Source organism: Colius striatus, chromosome 1 (assembly GCF_028858725.1).
Source record: "Colius striatus isolate bColStr4 chromosome 1, bColStr4.1.hap1, whole genome shotgun sequence".
Lineage (NCBI taxonomy): Eukaryota > Metazoa > Chordata > Aves > Coliiformes > Coliidae > Colius > Colius striatus.
In genome coordinates this window covers 204,836,235-204,855,445 of record NC_084759.1, presented here as the reverse complement: position 1 = coordinate 204,855,445, position 19,211 = coordinate 204,836,235, and the positions used below count along the sequence as shown (strand labels likewise).

At 45.8% G+C, this 19,211-nt stretch overlaps 1 protein-coding gene across 1 annotated transcript in view; it reads left to right on the top strand.

Annotated features, from left to right (window-relative positions):
- PLXNA4 (plexin A4) overlaps window positions 1-19,211 on the top strand; it is a 453,732-nt gene that overhangs the window by 13,989 nt on the left and 420,532 nt on the right. The window contains exon 2 of the mRNA XM_061989565.1: window positions 8,915-9,097. Within this exon, the coding sequence (XP_061845549.1) occupies window positions 8,915-9,097 (183 nt within the window). The remainder of the gene's footprint in view (window positions 1-8,914; window positions 9,098-19,211) is intronic.

Genomic DNA, 19,211 nt, shown 5'->3' with positions numbered 1-19,211 from the left:
CATATTCCTTTATTTATCCTTCAGTGCCTGATCCATACAATCCTGCAGACTCTGAGCCAGCAAAGGGGAGTTTATAGGACTGCAGAAGAACTCAGCTTCCTTTTACAGGCACATTTGCTGCTCTTCAGGTCCCATCCATCCTTCCTGTTTGTTTGTTTGCCACCTGTGAGGGGTGAAGTTCAGTGAGTGCACTCCTCAAGGGTCTGATTTTCCCCCCAGCTGCATGGCTTGGAGAAATGCTGAGATTTGGAATCGTTAAGGATGGAACTTCTTTGGAGGGGTATATGGAAATGATGTTTGCCAAAGGGAGATTTAGCTGACACAGAAATGGTATTTGGGATGTGGGATGTGAAGAACTCCATAAATGGCTTTGCACTATCTCAGTCTGAGACCCTATATTGCTGCTGGAGGTGCTGTCCCTCTTCCCTGCCTGTATCAGACTCTTGGTGCCTAACCAAGGCATTTGAAATGTCATTTAAGTTACAATATCTGAACACAGAGGGTGTAAATATCCCACTGAAAAATACTTCCAAGTATCTGAGTCTGTCCTGCACCTTCTCTTGTTTATTTTTACTTGGTGTGATATTTCTCCTGGCAGATTCTTGGAGGTGAAGTTGACATAGGAGCAGAGGGATATGGTTTAGCTGGTAGCAGTACACCATCTGCCAGCACCACAGATCCATTAACCTGCTGGTGTTTCAAGCTGGACTCTTCATTCTATCTTTGCTTGTAATGGTAGGAATGTCTTCTATACAAGTTCCTGTGTGACCTGCTCTAGGTGGTCCTGCTCTGGCAGGGGGGTTGCACTGGATGAGCTCTCAAGGTCCCTTCCAACCCTTATGACTCTGTGATTCTATGTCTAAGAATGTTGTTTTGCTGAGGTCAGTATTGAACTCTTGGTACTTAGGATATGCTTCTCTGGACAATCACTCTTGGGTTTTCCTTCATAGGGGGCATGAGCTGTTTCCCTCTGATAGCCCAGGGCTGCTTCCAGAGCAGAAATGCTGCTGCTGACCAGTAATAAGACCACATGCATAGCAGAAGTGGGAATAGGAGTTTGAGAACAAGCCACAGTCTGAAAAGCATTTGCAATTGCTGCTCACTAGCTCTGTGGCTGTGACACAGCAACAGCAGACCCTGAAAGCTGTGGTCTGCATCACCAGGGCCTGCATCTGGAAATAAGAACAGCAAGTTTACTGATAGCACTGCTTAAATCTTGTAATGGTGGGATCTAGAAAACTTTCAGGTGTTCACACACCTTTTGGCACACTAATCATTCAGAAAGTGAGGACTTAGAGGATGCTAAATTTATAGCAACAATTACTTCTTGCTAATAATCACCCAGCTCTGCTGAGCAAAAGGGCTGAAGAGTAAAGAAACCTGTTGGTCTCTGTAAGAAAAGCAGCCTCCTCTTCAGGAAATTGCAATTTTTATGAGGTGGAGGTATATGGCATGGACTGTTGGGAAGAATAAGGTCCACAGTACAGCAGGAACATAAATACAGGCATCAAAAAATCTGTACTACATTAAGATTCTACACCACTCTGGAAACTTGACACCAGTCCTTGAACTGATGCTTAAAGTACAGAATTAAAACCCAAACGCCTCTACCAGTTCTGCTTAATTTGGGTAACTTTTCCCCCTTTTTCTTGCATTCCTGAACTATGTTTGAATGAAAACCTCTTAGCATAGTGGGTGCAATTTCCCTGTAATTGGTAAAGTTACTGTAACTGCTCTGTCATTTGTATATGGTGACATGTAATTGCATGGTAACCATTGCTGTGGTTGCACAAGTGAAAAGCAGAGTGCAATTATAATGTATTTCCAAATGCTGGTTCTTTATCCAGCTTCCATTATATCACAGAACACCCTAGGGAAACAGTACTGGATATTTTTGTGTATCATTAGACTTCAGGCTAACCACAGGAGAGAGAGTTGGTTGGTGATCTCTGCTATCTTTGGTTGGTGGCCCAGGGTTCCAATCTTTATGGCCACAACATTTCCCTGTCTCTTTGAATTGCAGATGACAAAGGCCTGCAGCAGTAGATGCTCACTGGGCAAGCACATGGCCTTTTCCTGACCCGCTGTCAGGAAAGTGTGGGATGGGGAGGGCAGTGACAGGCATCACATCATGTGGATGATGTGGCATGAGGTGAAAGTCAGAGGGGCTATCTCCATCCTGTACTAGGACATCACAGCTAGATACAGGCAATGGGCTGAAATGTGATGATTCTGCTGAAGTTCACAGCACAGATCATGGGGAGAAGGTCAGGTGAGGTCTTGGAGGAGTCAGAAGAGAGACTCAGAAGCAGAGATAATGGAGGAGGTCACAGGAAAAGACAATCCAATTTAAGGAAGACAAGGTACTAATGCCAAGGGTAGGACAAATCAACATCTGACCAGAAGTTCCCTGAGCAGCAAAGCCCATGCTGATACCATCAAGAGGACCTGCACAGGCCATCAGGAGAAGCATCAGCCTTGGGTTCCATACTGTTGCTGTTCAAGTGTGGTTGGCAAGGAGATGGTTTCCATTATTTGCAGCTCTGCTGGGTGGGGATTTATGGTCCATGCCTGCACTAGGTGATCGACAGTTTCCATTTCCTAGCTTGTATCTCTTCAGTCACCATGAAGTTCTTGGTGACAGATTCTCCTGGGGCTTCCATCTCTCCAGATTTGGAAATAGCCTATTGAGTAGGGCACATGCCCATCCTCATCCTTGCTTGGTCCTTGCAGTCAGGAAGGAGAGAAGATCTTGCAGTCAGGTGATGGAAAAGACCTTGGATATCTCCTTGCAAAGACTCAGAAGCACATGACTGTTGATTTCTTATTACTGTTGGCTCCCTGGCCCTGCTGGCAGCACAACCAGCCATAACGTATGTGTTCCCTCCATCGCCTGGTGTAGCCAAGTCTGAGATAACAGGAGTGAGAAGCCAAGTACCTGCCACTGTATGAAGACAGGGCTGTTAGGTATTAGCTGTAAATCAAAGACAAGACTTGGCTGTTGGGACAGCCTTTATCCCCAGTGACTCCATGGAATTGCTTTGGAGCCTGGTGAGATATCTGGAAAAAGGCCCCAGTGCTGTGATTGAGGAGGGAGAGTTCTCAGGAATGAAGGCAAAGAGGAACGAGGGAACTAATCCTTTATCAAAGCTTTTCCCAAAACATGGATTAGGCTGTGTTTGATTATCAGGGGCTGTTTCACAGGCAAATAGCTAAAGCAGATGTTTAAGGGACAATTGCAGCTTATTATGAGTGCTGCTTGCAGTGGCCCCTAATATTTGGTCCTTCAGCCATTCGTGCAATGCTAAAGCACCTGCCTCTTCTGGGGAGTCAGGTGAGGACAGGGAAGGAGCTGTTGAAACTGGAGCTCTAACCCTTCTGCTGAGTTTGAGGGTTTTGGGGACTCAGGGAATCCCAAGGAGACTGAGCCAGCACCAGCTTTGTAAAACCATCCTCTCTGGGAGGGCTTGGATGTGTTAATTATTTATTTGATAGGCTTAATCCTAGAGAAGGCAAACGTCTGCCAGAATCCTCCTGCAAATCATGCCCATTCTTCTGCACATCCTTCCTGTTTCACTGGTGAGTGTGACACTTGGCCATGGTGTCTAGGCTGCAGATGAACCCCCCTGCTTTCTGACACAGGGAGCAGTGGCAGGAGCAGCCTCTCACCAGCTGGTCTCCCCCTGTGTATCAGCCCAAGGTGGAGAGGCAGCTGGTGGGACTCGGGAGGGCATTTATGCCCTGGGAGCTGTCAATCATTCTCTCATGAAGATATTTTGGATATGCAGAGCACCTTATAAACCTGTGTTTAGCAGCTTTCCTGAGACAGAGGGGTGGTGAGCCACACTCCCTCTTTTGCAGGTGGGAAGCTGGTGTGGGATAATGAACTGATTGACTCCAGGCCAGCATCTCAACCACAAGACCCCCCCTCCCTTCCCTTCCGAGTTACCCACAGACTGCACCATGAATTTCTGGGTTAGATTTAATCACTCAAGATGCTGGAATTACTGATCCCATTCCTGCCTCCTTAGATCTTCCCTTTGACCCTTCCTGCTGTCCCAGCTGGTGCATGAGGAGAGTGAATTCACATCCTCACCTCTGCTTTCATTCTGGAAAGTCGTTAACGCGAAATGGCCGAGCAGAGAAGCTCCGGAGAGTTTAACGTGGCTACTTTATACCACCGCTAGGAGTGCCTGGAATTGGAAATAAACCTGTGCTTGCAACTCCTGACCCTTTCATCATAAATCCCAACTTCCTGACGTGTTTCTCTTTGCTGAAGAAGATGACTGCATCTCTTTTTGCCTTTCCAAAGGCACGTGTGCAGCTGAGAGCCGCAGGCACATGGCAGCTGCCTCATGTTGGTTTGTTGGGTTTTGCTCATTGGCATTTTTTGGAAGATGATTCCCAAAGGAAATAACCCAAATGTGTGGAATGAAAACAGTTTTCATATGATGTGTGGTTCCCTGGTCTTGCTTCTGTTTCGAGGGGAGAGTTGTCTACATTGCAAACCACAACTCTGCGATTGATTGTCCTGAACCCACACAACAATGTGTGAGTGAACATCAGGGCTTTATCTGCCCTCACACACCACCTTGGCTGTCCCTGAGGCTTAGGGTTTGCTGTGATGGTCCTAGATATCACCTGAACTGTACCATGTGCTTATTTCACTCTTCAACCTCACCCTGATGATTGGATCATAGAATGGTTTGGGTTGGAAGGACTTTTAAAGGTCATATAGTCCAACCCTCCTGCCATAAGCAAGGATATTTTTAACTAGATCAGGTTGCTCAAAGCCTTGTCTAGCTTGGCCTTGCATGGAATGGAAAACAAAGCCTCTCTGGGCAAACTTGTTCCAGTGTCTCACCACCTTCATTGTAAAAAAATTCTTTATATGTAGTCTGAATCTACCCCCCGTTAGTTTAAAATCATCACCCCTTGCCCTCAAAGCCCTACTAAAAAGCCTTTCCCCATCTTTCTTATAATATCTTCTTATAAGAATGTGTCCTTCTGTAAATAATCTCGGAGAAATAAGATGAAGTAAATGGTCTTAAGTTTAGTTTTGGGTCTGGATGGGGGAAAACCATGATATCAGCCCCAATAAGGGTAGGTGTGAGTTCAGCTGGAGCTGGGCCAGGTCTGATGGAGGAGGAACTTACCTGTGGCAATTGGATTAATTAAGTCTCAACAGGTTGGAGATGTGCTGCAGATCAGCCACAGGTTATTGTGCTTGATGCTGTGATCTGTGAGCCTGTATCCATTTAGGGTATTGCAGGAGGATAAGAGCTTGCTCTGGCTATATAAACTCTGATATGCATCTACAGCAATCATATACTCTAGTTAGTACATCCTGGCTGTTGATAAAGTGAGTTACAGAGGGCTCAGTGATGTATCCTTATACAGACTCAGACCTGCCCAGGGGGCAAACAGAAGTAGCTTGTCTCTCCCTGAAAAACAGCACAAGCAGCTCCTGCCTGAAATTCTAGGTCCTGGGTCTTGCAGGAAGGCAAAGCAGCTGATTGCGTGGATCCTTTCTGGTCTTCGAGTAGTTCAGCTGGAGTAGTTGTTTTTGGCTGTGCTGCAGCCAGGGGAGAATGTGGGAGGCTGTGCAACACTAGGGAGGATGCCTCAGACTGTGCCAGCTCTGCTTGATTGCTATCATTTCACTGCTTGTCGGTGTAATTTCCTGTTGTTTGAGACGGAGCTTCATAGATTGCACCCTAGGTAAGACGTCTGCTGGCACTATTAAGCTTTGCATCCTCTTGATGGTAAAGAAAGATGTTTCCAATTTCTTGTTTCCCTTCTTTCTTCCCTTGCCTCTCTTTCTGCTGTTTGTAGATGGTTTGGGGATTTCTTCAGTGTGAAACAATTCTTTCTCAGAGTGTCAGGCCATCAGTTTGAGTGAGACTCATACACGGTTTTATTACAGCCTTGAAACATAGATCACGTTAATTTGAGAACTTAAAGGTTTCTGGTCAGACTGGGCTTGACTTCAAGGCCTGGGTTGTTTTTAGGTCCTACATCCATAAGATGACTCAGGTTGGAGGGAGCCTCAAGAGGTCATTTAGTCCAATCTCCTGTCCAAAGCATGATAGTTCTTAATGTTAGATGCTTAGGCTGAATGAATCATCTGGAGTCCTTTTGCAATCAGCCATGTCTATCAGAAGGTGATCCAGTGCATTACAACTTTGGTTGGATGGCACGTTCTCTGACATACCTCCTCTCCTCTGTTGATTGTGGAGGTAGTTTAGATGACAGCTGTAGGCTGCTTGCTAAGATTTCACATGGTTAAAGCTAAGAGAGATGGATCCCACACCAGGTGATGTGTCAGGTAATGAAAGCTTGTCACACTTTGTCAGACCAACACACCACTCCTCTTGTTAGCTCATCTCTGACAGTGTCTCATGCCTCACAGAAAGACCTGGGTAGCGTAGCTACTTCAAACACATTTGCACTTCCTGAGTAATCAAGCTGCAGTTTCCCCATCCTGACCTATGTAATGAAGCTGTGTGTGTTCTCATTATCCACAGAAACACTCAGCTTTTGCCAGTCCTGCAGTCAGCAGGAGCGTCCTGCCTCTCTGAAGTGTGGGCATCAGCTTGGTGGTGCTAGACCTCAGATGAATTAGACCTTTGGATCTGGGATGCAGATTTATGTCAGGCTTTGTGCTGGCATTGTAGACTAGCAACATCCCGTCTGCTGCTCATGGAGGCTGTTGATCTGATCTGTAATTGCTCTTTGAGCTGGTGTTTTAGCTCTGAAAGGGCAGTCCTCAAACACTAATGACTCTTGCAGGCCAGAGCTCAGGCTAACTGTTCCTTACTAATGGCTCTTTGAATTCCTCGTAGGTTTTATGTGTTTATAAATACATTTAGGACACATTATTCTTTCATTCAGTAAAACCATCTGTAATTATTCCCTGTAATTGCTGGGTGAGAATAAAATGAATCAACTATTAGGCTTTTACTGTTTGTGAACTCAAGTAAGGAGCAACACATAGTCTGGCCCTGCTTCCAGGAAGATGTGAGCTCAGATAAAGAGAATTGTCATAGTCCATTATTGCTGATATATGAAAACTAGGCAGCTTTCCTGTGTTAATTATTATCTCTCTAGGCCTTAGTCCAGCAAAACATTTTGTGCTTAACTTCAAATCTGTGAGTAGTCCTAAGGAAGTCCAACTGCTTTGGCAGTGGTGTACAGTGATATCTGGAGCTTAATCTTTATTTGACTTATTCTGTGGAGATCTTCTTATTGGCAACCTGTATTAGCCTTACCTACTGCCCAGATGTTGCATTAAGGTGGAAGAGTTGTCTGTACTGTTCTGCTGCTGCACTCCATGAAATGCCAAGAAACACCCTCAGAGATAACCAGATACTACTTGCATTCATACATGAGGATCCCAGGGGAGCAACTGACTGATGACAAGCCTGTTGAGTTCAAATGCAACGGGGGTTTGAGCTCGGGCAGCAGCATTAATGAACAAGGTCTTTCCTCTGGTTGTTAGGAGCTTGTGGGTGTCTCCAACAAATGCTGGAGAACTTCCACAACAGCTGTGAAACCTCCCTTCTCTCCAAAGAACATCAGTGAGTTACAGTACCACAGTAAGATGGGTAAATCTGGATAATCTCCATTTCATGGGGAAGAAATACAGAGCCAAGAGATGAAGTGTCCAGACAAATTGTGAGAGAGGGATCCAGGATCACCTCGAATAGTGTGTCCAATTTTGGGGCCCTCTCTGCAAGAAAGACATGGAGGTGTTGGAGAGGATGCAGAGGCGGGTACCAAGCTGGGAAAGGATTTGGAGCACATCTCAGATGAGGAAGGGCTGAGAGATCTGGAGCTGTTGAGCTTGAAGACGACTCAGGGTAGACCTTCTGGCTCTCTACAACTACCTGAGAGGAAGCTGCAGTGAGGTGGGGTTGGTCTGTTCCCCTCGGTAACAAGCAATAGAACAAGAGGAAACGGCCTCAAGTTGCAGCAGGGGAGGTTGAGGCTGGGTGTGAGGAGGAATCTCTTTGCTGCCAGGGCTGTCAGGCACTGGAAGGGGCTGCCCAGGGAGGTGCTGGAGTCACTGTCCCTGGAGGGGTTTCAGAGCCAGGTGGGTGTTGCACTGAGGGAAATGGGCTGGTGGGTGATAGGGCTGGGACAAAGGCTGTGATCTCAAAGGTCTCTTCCAGCTGAAACTATTCCATGATTCTATACAATTGAACTAACTCAGAGAATGAGGAGTGTGTGCAGTCACCATCTATAGTGTTTAACTCTCAGCATGGTTCCTGCTGCAGATTTGGCCTGGGCTCACCAACTCTCTCCCAGACAATGCCTGGACGTGCCTTGTGGGATTGTAGTTCCAAGATGTAGCATGAGTGATGCTACAGAGTTTGGAGGTAGAAGGGGAGTATTTGTTTAGATTTCATAGATGTGAGCTTTACTTATTTGGTCTCAGGGCCAGAGGCCAGGGCAGGGTTTATTCTATTTGCCAGTGCAGATTTAGATCAGTGGGTTTTATTCTGGATGCTGTGGGAATGATGTGCATACTTTTTTTTTTGACAGAACTAGATATGTTTAAGACATTTTCAGCTGACTTTGTCTTTGATTGCTAGGTCTTGACTGGTAAAACTGTCTGGTAAAGCAGTAGGAAAAAGGCTTAACGTAATGTATCCTGCTGGGCTGTCATTCAAGGGAAGCAAGTTTCCAGTTCTCCTGTCTGTAACTCATCATGCAGCTTTGGACACATCTTTTTTTTTTCCACCTTTGTGTTTCTGCAGTCCTTCCTTTGTCATTGATTTGTCAGGCTGCATAAATTATAGGCACTGTATGCAATGGTGTACCTGCTTGGATGGATATTTCCCAAACAGCTGAAGAATTGCTGGCTTCATGGGCTTTTTTTTTTAACACTCTCTTTCTTTTTTGTTTCTAGCTGTTAACAATTGATGACAATTTCTGTGGCCTGGATATGAATGCCCCCTTGGGAGTATCATCCATGGTACGAGGGCTCCCCATTTTCACCGAGGATGGAGATAGAATGACATCTGTCATTGCCTACGTCTACAAGAACCACTCCCTGGCTTTTGTGGGTACCAAGAGTGGGAAGCTCAAGAAGGTAAGACCTAATGTGGTCCTCTAACTCAGATTTTTCACATTCTTGTGGAGATTTGTGTTGTTGCATTGAATGCAATCTTTTTCCTCTGGTGCACCACCTGTTTTGAGGATGGAAAATGTCTTACTTGGGGAAAAAAAACCTGTGTTTCATCCTCAAGCTGGTGTGAGAATGGAAGAAGGATTTTATCCTATTGTTCATCACCAAACAAATGTTTCTGAAGTCAAACCACAGGCCCAGCCACAGACAGACTTGACGCAGTTTACATCTAAAAGATCTCTTGTGTTCAGGCCATCTCTAATTATGGAGCTGATCACAGGGTATCTGTGCATGCTGGAGAAAAACTGACTGTGACTGGAGTCTTTTAAGAAACAGGATTTATGCTCTGAAGATCTTTCTTCAGAGCAATGTGACTGAGCTGTGATTTCACCACAAGCCTAACATGGGATTAGTGGTTGCTCTGTTTAGTTCAGCCTGGGTGCTTGTACTGAGGGAAAAGTGTTTTCATCAAAGGAAAGCTATGTCTTGGACAATAATGAGCATTATGTTTAGAACTGACACCACACAAACCCAAATACAATAAAGAGTGTATTTCTGTTTCTTACTCTGAATTCTCACCAAAAATATGCTTTTTGCAGGGCTGTAGCTCTGTAGTTTGCCATGTAAGGAAATAGTAGAGAGGGTGGAAGCTGGGAATCATGTACCTGTGGTTTTTCTCAAGACAAGAAGAGGTATTGGAAGTGACCTTCTAATGATAATGATGGGCACTGCCTCCACTTGAACCCCTATCTGCCAGTCTGACTACGTTTAGCTGAATGCAGGAATGTTGCAAAATGTTGTTTGTGCAAAGAGATTGTGGCTTTGCTGTAACATTGGAGATGGATGAGAGCTGGAAAGGGAGGTTGGGCAGAGATGCAGAGCTTGTGTTGGGCACTGATGCTTCCTTGAATTCCTTTTGCAGATAAAAACCCCTCCAAGTTGGGGAGAGGAAGGTGCTCATAAGATGATCCACTATGGCTTGTGTTTAGGATGGAAAGACAGGGAAGGGAGAATAACTTGTTCATAGATCCTTAAGGTGCTTCATTTTCCTGTTTCCTCACTTAAGAGAAGATCAGCATTATGAATTCAGGTGGCATTTCCCTCGTGCTGAGGGAGATGTGCAAGGGGACCAGGATTCTGCCCACTGGCAAATGTCTCTGGCTTTGTTCAGCAGAGGAAAGGCTGCTGATGCTTTTGAAAAGAGAATTGTTGGATAGGTTTGTTTGATTTCTTTTATTACCAATCTATCCAGGCACGTGGAAAAGGAGCCAAATTGGTTTTTTTAACAGTTGTAATAAAAATAATCTCCTCCCCTGACTAATTAGGTTTTGCTTCCCTGTCATCTGTGATATCATAATCAGCTGTTTCGTTCTCCTGTTAATCTCTTGTGGAGTTAAAAATGGGGTTGCTGAGATCTGAATGGTAAATATCCAAAAGACCTAAGCAGTTAAGAATGATTGCTGCTTCCCTGCACTCACAAGCTTTTGGGGTTTTATTTTGGCTTCAGGAACGGCAAACTCAGCCACAGCTCTGCCTTTGTCTTTGCAGGTCATGTTGCAGAATCCAAGATCTGATTGCTTTTAATAGGGGAAAACAGGAGGGAAAGATTTTTAGTGCTTTTCAGAATGTGGTAGAGAGTGAGGACAGCCTTATAGGGTAAAGTATGAGAAGAGGGGAACTGAAGTGGCTGATGTAATTTGAGAAAGCTTCGTTTTATTCCCTTTTCCTGATGTGCTGAATATTCTGCCTGCGGTAGTTGTTGCCTTGGGTCTGCTTGTTGGAGCAGGATCTCTGGATGAGATCTTCCTTGCCTCAATAAGTCTCCACCAAAGAGGCACAACACAAAGCAAAACAGGTCTCCCCTGAACACATGTGGTTGTTTTGGACCAGTTGATCCAGGCTTCTGGAAGCCTTCAGTTCCTGCAGGTTCGGCCTCATCCTTGCTATGACTTCTGTGATCACTGACACTCCTCCACACATTGCCCTCCTCCAAGGCTCCTGAGGGTATCTGAGCTCAGGACAGCAGCTTGTTTTCCCTGCTGGGTGCCACACAAGGCCAGCTTGGCACTTAGGATTTTCACTTGACGCTCCTTGGCCCTTGCCAAGACTTTATGAGCCTTTTGTAGGTTTGTTTTCCCTCTTGGCTCATCAATCGGGTTCTTTTAAATAGGAAGCATGGGAAATACTGCACTGGTATTGCAACTCCAGCATAATCCCTTATGTTAGCATAAAGTTTGATTCATATTTTAATAAGATGCCTACAGGTAAAGTGGAATAAGCTTTGCAGGATTAGATGAAACTCCATGTACCAGTGGACAAAGCCCAGGAGCCCTCTTTTTCTCCTGCTTGCTAGGTCCTATCACGCCAGATATGAAGCTGCTATTTCTCTTGGTTCAGCTGCAGCTGCTCAGTGAAGCTACAGTCGAGTATTTTGGCTAGGATGAGGAGAGGAGCTGTGAGATTATCTTCCAAGATAGGAGAATCTACCCAGTTGTTGGAAGACTCTCTGGAAGTAATTACAAGGCAGTTTTGGAGCAACTTTCCTTATTTTTTCCTGCAGTTTCAGTCTTTCTCCCTGTGTGTATTTTTTTTACAGGCAAGTGGCAGACTGAGTATCAGATTTTGATGTATGCAATCCCTGAACACTCTGCAAAATACCCACAGCCATAAAGCAATATCTGTTGGTTGATACACAAATGTCAAAGGAATTTATCCAGTGGCACACACAACTGAAGTAAAATATTGTGCTTTACAGGAACATATCATTAAAATGAAAACTAGCAGCGTACCAGGAATCTGCCCATGTAACCAAGACAACAAAGAGAGAAAGAAAAGGGAAAACCCAAGACAGATATAGGGTAGCAAAAGAGGGAGTGGAACAGAATCACAAGGTTGGCCCCAGCTATTTCACTGCCCCAGGCAAAATACACATAGCTACGTGTGCAAGACCGACAGGAAGGCACTGAATAATGTGCTGTAGAAATGCACCCTGCAATTCTGCAGGCTTGTCCACAGCAGAGCCTGACCCTGCAGATTGAAGATATAAATATGATAAAAATGCAGAGCTGTGGAAAAGAAAAATTCCTTGTGTCCATATCTTGTGTGTAGAACCCTTGGATTAAAGGCCTGAGGAGTGCTGGTAGACTCCTGGAGATGGAGATGGGTGGCCCTGGGTTGGGAGACAACTGGGTTCAGTTCTTTGCTCTACCAGAAACTTCTGGTGTGCCTCTGGACCTCACTTTCTCTCCTGCAAAAGGCAGGAAACATTTTTCTTGCTTGAAGAAGCGTTGGAGGAAATCAATGCACTAAAGGGTGTGAGATGTGTGATTGTAGCAACCAGCTAAACTGGATGAATCACATGGGATGGAAAACCAGATCCCACCCACATGGGAGTGTTAAAGATCTTGTGGTTCATTTTAATGAGAAATACTTCATCTTGCAGTGCTTTGGTCAGATCTCAGTGCCTGTGATTACCTCCTGTGCTGGCCAGCCTGTGGTGTGTCCTCTGCTTCCATACCACATTGGTAAGCATTGCCATAGCTTTCCTACACTTCAGGGTGCTTTATTGGGCTTCCTTGGCAGAGGGAGCTTCCAGGTATGATGGGAAGTGCTTCCAACAGAACCTGTGCCTGAAAGTCAGTCAGCACCTCTGTGAATCTTTAGTGATTGCTTTCAGGAGATACAAGACCTTGCTTGACTTTAACAAACATCTGTTTTGTCTCTCTACAAGCAGTGCAGTAAACCATTGGGAACAGGAGTTATTCCTGGGTATGTGCTTCCCACAAACCTCTTTGCTGTAAAACAGTCAGTTCCCAAAATCCATTGGGTTTTTGGTTTTTGCCTTTGCCCCACTTTCTCATTACACACTTAGGTCTTATCTTTCTCCTGCCATCAAAGCACAGTTGTACCCATGGAGATGCTTTGCATGGGTTTGTATGCTCACTTTGGATCTTTCTTTCTAGTGTATCTGGCCAAATTATGTGCCACTAATACCTGTCATCTCTAAGGGAGCATAGCAGTATTCAGTATACCTTGTATTCTTTCCCTAGGCATTTAATTTATGGGTCATTGCTTTTGTGCAGATAGTTTCCAGTCAAAGCAATACAACTTAACTGCAATTATTCTATGTGTAGATGCAGGTGTAAAGGGCAATTGGAGTTTCCAAATGTCAACCTGGGAACAGCCTTAGGAATTGCACTTCTAACAAAACAAAGCTCTTTGTCCATTTAGGAAGGTTGGTCTGAAAATGGAGTTGTGGTTATTTACATTTATTTGAAACTTCCCCATATGAAATATCTTTCTTTATTCCATCAAAATATCTCCCTCAAAGCCTTTTCTATGCTAAATTCCTTGCAGAGAAAGAAATTTGGCTTAAACCCCAATTCTTTCACTCTGTATTTTGGGTTTTTTTTCATAAAATCCCATCAGTTTGAGGTCTTTGGAGGGCTTTTTACATTTGGACTGCCATTCAGGGGACAGGTTTTCATTCAGATCAGGCAGCTCTGAAATCTGCTCAGCACTTCCCACCAGCTATTGCTTTTATTTGGTAGAAAATTCTCAGTAATGACCAGTTTCATGAACCATCTTCCAGATTACCCCAAACCCTTAAGACCTTGTTTTCTTTGGATCCAGAGACAGAACACCATAGGGAGATGCTTGTATTTGAGAGCTTGGGTTTGCAGTTCTCATTCTGGTTTGTCTCATGGCTGTGTTGCAGAAGACTGGCTTTGTCAGATAGACAATTGGATTGGAAAGTACGTGCAAGTCTGAGCTCCTGCTGGTTTCTGGCCATGTAGCTGTGGATACCTGTCCTGTCAGCCCCTAGTTGGATGCTACAGTGCTGTTTACAGGTCACTTGCCTCAAAGAGGGAGGGAGAACTGCTGACAGATAAAGGAGTCAGCCCATTGCTTGGAGGAGATGCACCTTGGCCTATGGTAGTGTCAGGACTGCTTCAGGAGGGTAACCCTGAATGACAACTCAAACTTGCAGCTCTATTATCATTGCTGATTGCTACAGTCATTCCTACCTCACATGTGGGGGTGAGATGTCTTCCCAGAGCAGGATTCATCTTGTTTAGCAGGAGAAAGCAGCTGAATCCTAGTGGGATTTGGCAGTGTGTCAGGTCCTTCCACAAAGTTGGATTGCTCTCAAGTGCCATGAGTGGGTAACAAGAATGAAATGGAGGGTTTTGATGGAAAAAAAAATTCAGATAAGTAAAAATGTGTCAAGAAATGGGCAGAAACCCACAGGCAACAGAGCTCTGGAGGGGTTGGTGATGCCATGATGTGCCTGCATGGTTTGCAGTCTTGTGATAATTGCAGGCAAAGACACAGATCCTCCCTGTTTCTCCAGGTGAGGGGATTTCTGAACAAGATGAGAAACCCTGCTCAGTTTTGATATTCCCTGGAGGATATTCTGCTGCTGACAGCTCTGTGTGAATGTCAGCAGGGAAACTCAGCTTCCTCCTTCTTCCCTCTGCTGCTTTTTTTTCTCCCCAAAACTGTTTGGCAAGTGGACTTGACTGCTCTGAAAACATGCTGTAGAGGCTCTGGCTCCTGCTGGGAAGCTGGTTTCTGTAAGAGGGGCTTGTTCACCCTGGCCTCTCCTCACAGCTTCCTAAACCAGCAGGAGTCCAAGTGCTTCACTCGTGATGGAGCGATGCTGCTTCCCATGTGCGTTTGACGTCTGTGAAAGCTGCAGTTGTCTGTGCCTTACATTGATAATACAATCCCTCTTTGAGAGGTCATAGATGCCTGAAGAGTAGTTAGTTTTTCTGGCTGTAACATCGAGAAAGCTGTGATTTTGGTAGCTGTGGTGTTCTTGGCACTGATGTTCATGTTGGATGTAGCAGTGAGGAGCCCTGAAAGGGCTGGAGATGGGAATTGTGTGGATGTTGGACACTGACACCCGTTTGTACTGAGTCATGTAAAAGTCATTGACTGATGAGTCCAATGTGACTTGAAAGTGTGAGTGATTAGATACTATCTCCATGTGTGAAATCAAAGATCAGAGAATCACAGAGTCTTAAGGGTTGGAAGGAACCTCAAAAGATCTAGTCCAAACCCCTGCCAGAGCAGGACCACTGAAGCACTTCATTACAGTAGTTGGCTACTGTGATGTCTCTCTTCCCCTTCTGCTCTGAAGCCTTGCAGGTGAGTGGGCATCTTTCTGTTGCACTTCACCTTTCACCAGATAGAGGCTGAATTAGGTGGGAAGCAGTTTTCCCTGTGCATCTGCTGATCCCAGAGCTGCACTCAGGAAGGAGATTCTGGCTGAAGAGCAGGGTTACTGTCCAGTGGGACCTAGAGAGGATGGAGCAATGGGATTGACATTTAAGAAGTGTGAAGTCCTGAACCTGGAAAAGAATGGCTTCTTGCAATGATCCTGGCAGGGGAGAATCTCTCCTGAAAAGGACCTGGGGATCCTGGTAAACAACAAGTTACAAATGAGCCATCAGTGTGCTTATGCAGAAGGAAGCTCACAACACCCTCAGCTATATAAATAGGGACACTGCTAGTAGATTGAGGGCAAAGATGATCATCTTGAAGTCAATTCCCAGTCCATATCTAGCTACTATGCTCAGTTTTAGGTCCCTCAATACAAGAGCAAGTTCAAGAGAGGGTGAAACGATTCACCAGGAGCTGGGGAACCTGCCCCAAGAGCAAAAGAGAGAGAAATGTGCTTATTCAAGCTAAGGAACAGAAAACTTGGAGGGACCTAGCAGCAGCATTCCCACGCCTACAAGGAGATTATTGAGAAGATGGAGGCAGGCTTTTGAGATTGGTGGGAGGACATGAGACAGCAGGCATCAGTTGACATGAGAGTGCTTCCAACTAGATATAAGGAAAAGCTTTTTCCCATGAGGACAGACAAGCATTGAAGCAGGTTGCCCATGAAGGTTGTACAGTTTCCATCCTTGGAGATTTTCAAAGCCTGAATGGTAAAACAACCTGATCTCATCTCACAACAGATCCTGCTTTGAATAGAAGATTGGACCAGAGACCTCCTGAGGTTCCCTTCCAGCCTGGGTTACCCTGTGACCTCTGTTGCAAAACCCCAGGCCCTAAACCACATCAGAGGGCATGTATCCAACCCCTGATGCTGAACTGGTGCAGCTGGCACTTGTTTGAAATACACACCAATTGCTCCACCACTGCAGGTGTGTGTTTTGCCCCTCACACCCATCATTTCCATTGCTTTGGGACTTCCAGCTACAACTTGTCAGTGTAGCAGGCTGCAGTTAGTTCTTTGCTCATTGCAATATCCAACTGCAGTAGGAAAAGTGCTTTTTTTTTTCTACTGCTAGCAAGGTTGCTCTTCCCAGCAAGAGTTAGAGCCTGCTTTTTGGCAGAGAGCAATTAATTTTCTCTGTCTCTCTCTCAAGTCCCCCTCTCTGTTTTCTGACTGCTCAGCAATCTCTGTGCTGGTGTGCAGTGTTTGGCTGAGCTGTGCTTTTGCTGGGTGCTTTGCATACATGTCTTGAGTGCTGCTCTTTTTGGGGGGGGAGTTTCTGGTTTAACAATGCCTCAGAACCTTGTCAGAGATGAGATCCTGCAGCCATGCAATGGGATTTGCAAATGACTATCTGATCTCTCCAAATGCATCTGTACTTTCAAGCCCAGAGTTGCTCACTGGCTGCTGCCATGCATTCTGTGTTGGCGGTGCTGAACCCTGTGCTCTTTATTTACAGATTCAAGAGAAAGAGTTAACTCCAGTGCACCCACTGCAGCAGGGAAAGCATCAGGTTTTACCATCAGCTCCTTTTTTAAACCCTTTAAGTAGCTGCAACTTATAGAGTCACAAGATGGTTTGAATTGGAAGAGACCTTAAAATGCATCTTGTTCCAACCTCCTTCCATAGGCAGAGAGAGATTCCACTAGACCAGATTGTTCAGAGCCCCATCCTACCTGGTCTTGAGCACTGCCAGGGATGGGACAGCCACAGCCTCTGTGGGTAAATTGTGCCAGGGACTCATCACCCTCACAGGGAAGAATTTCTTCCTCACATCTTGTCTGCATCTCTCCTCTGTCAGTTTGGAGCCATCATCCCTTGTCCTGTCTCTCCAGGCCCTTGCACAAAGTCCCTCTCCAGCTTTCTTGTCAGCCCCTTTAGGGAGTGGAGGCTGCTCTAAGATCTCTCTGGAGCTTTTTCTTCTCTAGATTGAGGACTTCCAACTCTTAGTCTGTCTCCACAGCAGAGGGTCTCTAGCTTGGTAGGTTTTGACATGTGCTGTGAGGGCAGGGAGGTGTTGGTGACAAAACCAGGTGCAGAGAGACATCTATCAACATACTGCAAGTTACATGGCTGAAATCCATGAGTCTCTCTCAGAGAACACTTGGCAGTGATGCTGGTTGTCACTTGCCTTGTCATAGAAGGTGATTTTCTGCATGATGTCAGTAGTTACCTGCAGGACATGGAGTATTCAGGCTGCAATACCTCGTGCTGATGGAAACCATGGAGGGGTGGGATACAAGGAAAAGTAGCTACATCCCTGTGTCCCCTTGTTCTATCTACTTCTCTTTGTCTTTGCCCCTCTGTTCTCTGAGAAGTGCTCTGGATGGGACATTAGGTGATCAGCTTTGTTCTTCATCTGCAGCTTCTGCTTTCCAGGCTATTTAACTCCCCATACACTGCATTTAACGCCCAGATAGATGCCCAGCCAAAACAGCTTTTGTCATTCCTTCCTCCTCTCTATCCCCTTCCCTTTTGACTGGGATAATGGCTTTTCAGGGAGCCCTTGAAGTTCCTCTTGCATCTGCCTTTGATTTGAATGCTTCTTGCCTGCTGACCCAGCTTAAGTGTGGTTCTCCTAATTAGTTTTGCTTTAATTTGATCTTTTGAAATAATTTTATCAGAAAGAGGAAACCTTCTCCCCACTCCCTCGTTTTCTTGGCTTGTTTTCATGCATGGTTTCTGGGTTTATTTCTCTCCTTCTCTTGTCTCTAGATAGGACATAATTTGCATCTTTGATTAAGCTCCATATGTTATCAGGGAGCCAATTGAAAGAACAGCAAGTCCCCGATAAGGCTCGATGCATCCATCTCTTCCTTTCAACCATCCTCCACTCCATCCCCCTCACCATCCTGAAGCCAGATCTGTGCCCAAAATCACCTCTGTGGTCTTTCTCACCTCCTCCTTCTCTCTTAGGCTAGATGATTGATCTCTGGTTTAGCCACAGACGGGTGTTGATGTAGACATCACAGTTTGACTGCTCCTGTCATTAGGAAGGAAGCAGAATGGGTGCTGAGGGTGGGAGCTGAGTGCTAGTGAAGATGTAACCCATGATAATGAGGTTCAGATTCAGTTCCTTGATCTCTCTGAAGCCCTTCACAAGGCCCAGTTGTGCCCATGGGGTATGTGTTGCACGAAAGCTGCTTGTTCTCACTGTTCACTCATTAAGAATCACTCCAGGTACCAGCACAGGCTGGGGAATGAACTGTTAGAGAGCAGGAGAGGGAAAAGGGACCTGGGGGTGCTGGTGGGCAGCAGGATGAGCATGAGCCAGCAACGTGCCCTCGTGGCCAAGAAGGCCAATGTCATCCTCGGGTGGATTAGAAGGGCTGTGGGCAGGAGGTGGAGAGAGGTTCTGCTCCCCCTCTCCTCTGCCCTGGTGAGACCACATCTGGGATATTGTGTCCAGTTCTGGCCCCTCAGTTGCAGAAGGACAGGGAGCTGCTGGAGAGAGTTGAGCACAGGGCCAGCAAGATGCTGAAGGGAGTGGAGCATCTGCCTTGTGCTGAAAGGCTGAGGGAGCTGGGGCTCTGCAGCTTGGAGAAGAGGAGCCTGAGGGCTGAGCTCAGTCATGTTCCAAACCCATCAAGGGTGGGTGTGAGGAGGCTGGAGCCAGGCTGTGCTCAGTGATGGCCAGTGATAGGACAAGGGGCAATGGGGACAAGCTGGAACAGAAGAGGTTCCAAAGAAACACAAGGAAGAATTTCTTCCCTGTTGAGGTGAGGGAGCACTGGCAGGGGCTGCCCAGATGGGCTGTGGAGTCTCCTTCTCTGGAGCCATCCCAACCCCAGCTGGATGAGTTCCTGTGTGCCCTGCTCTAGGTGGTGCTGCTCTGGCAGGGGGGTT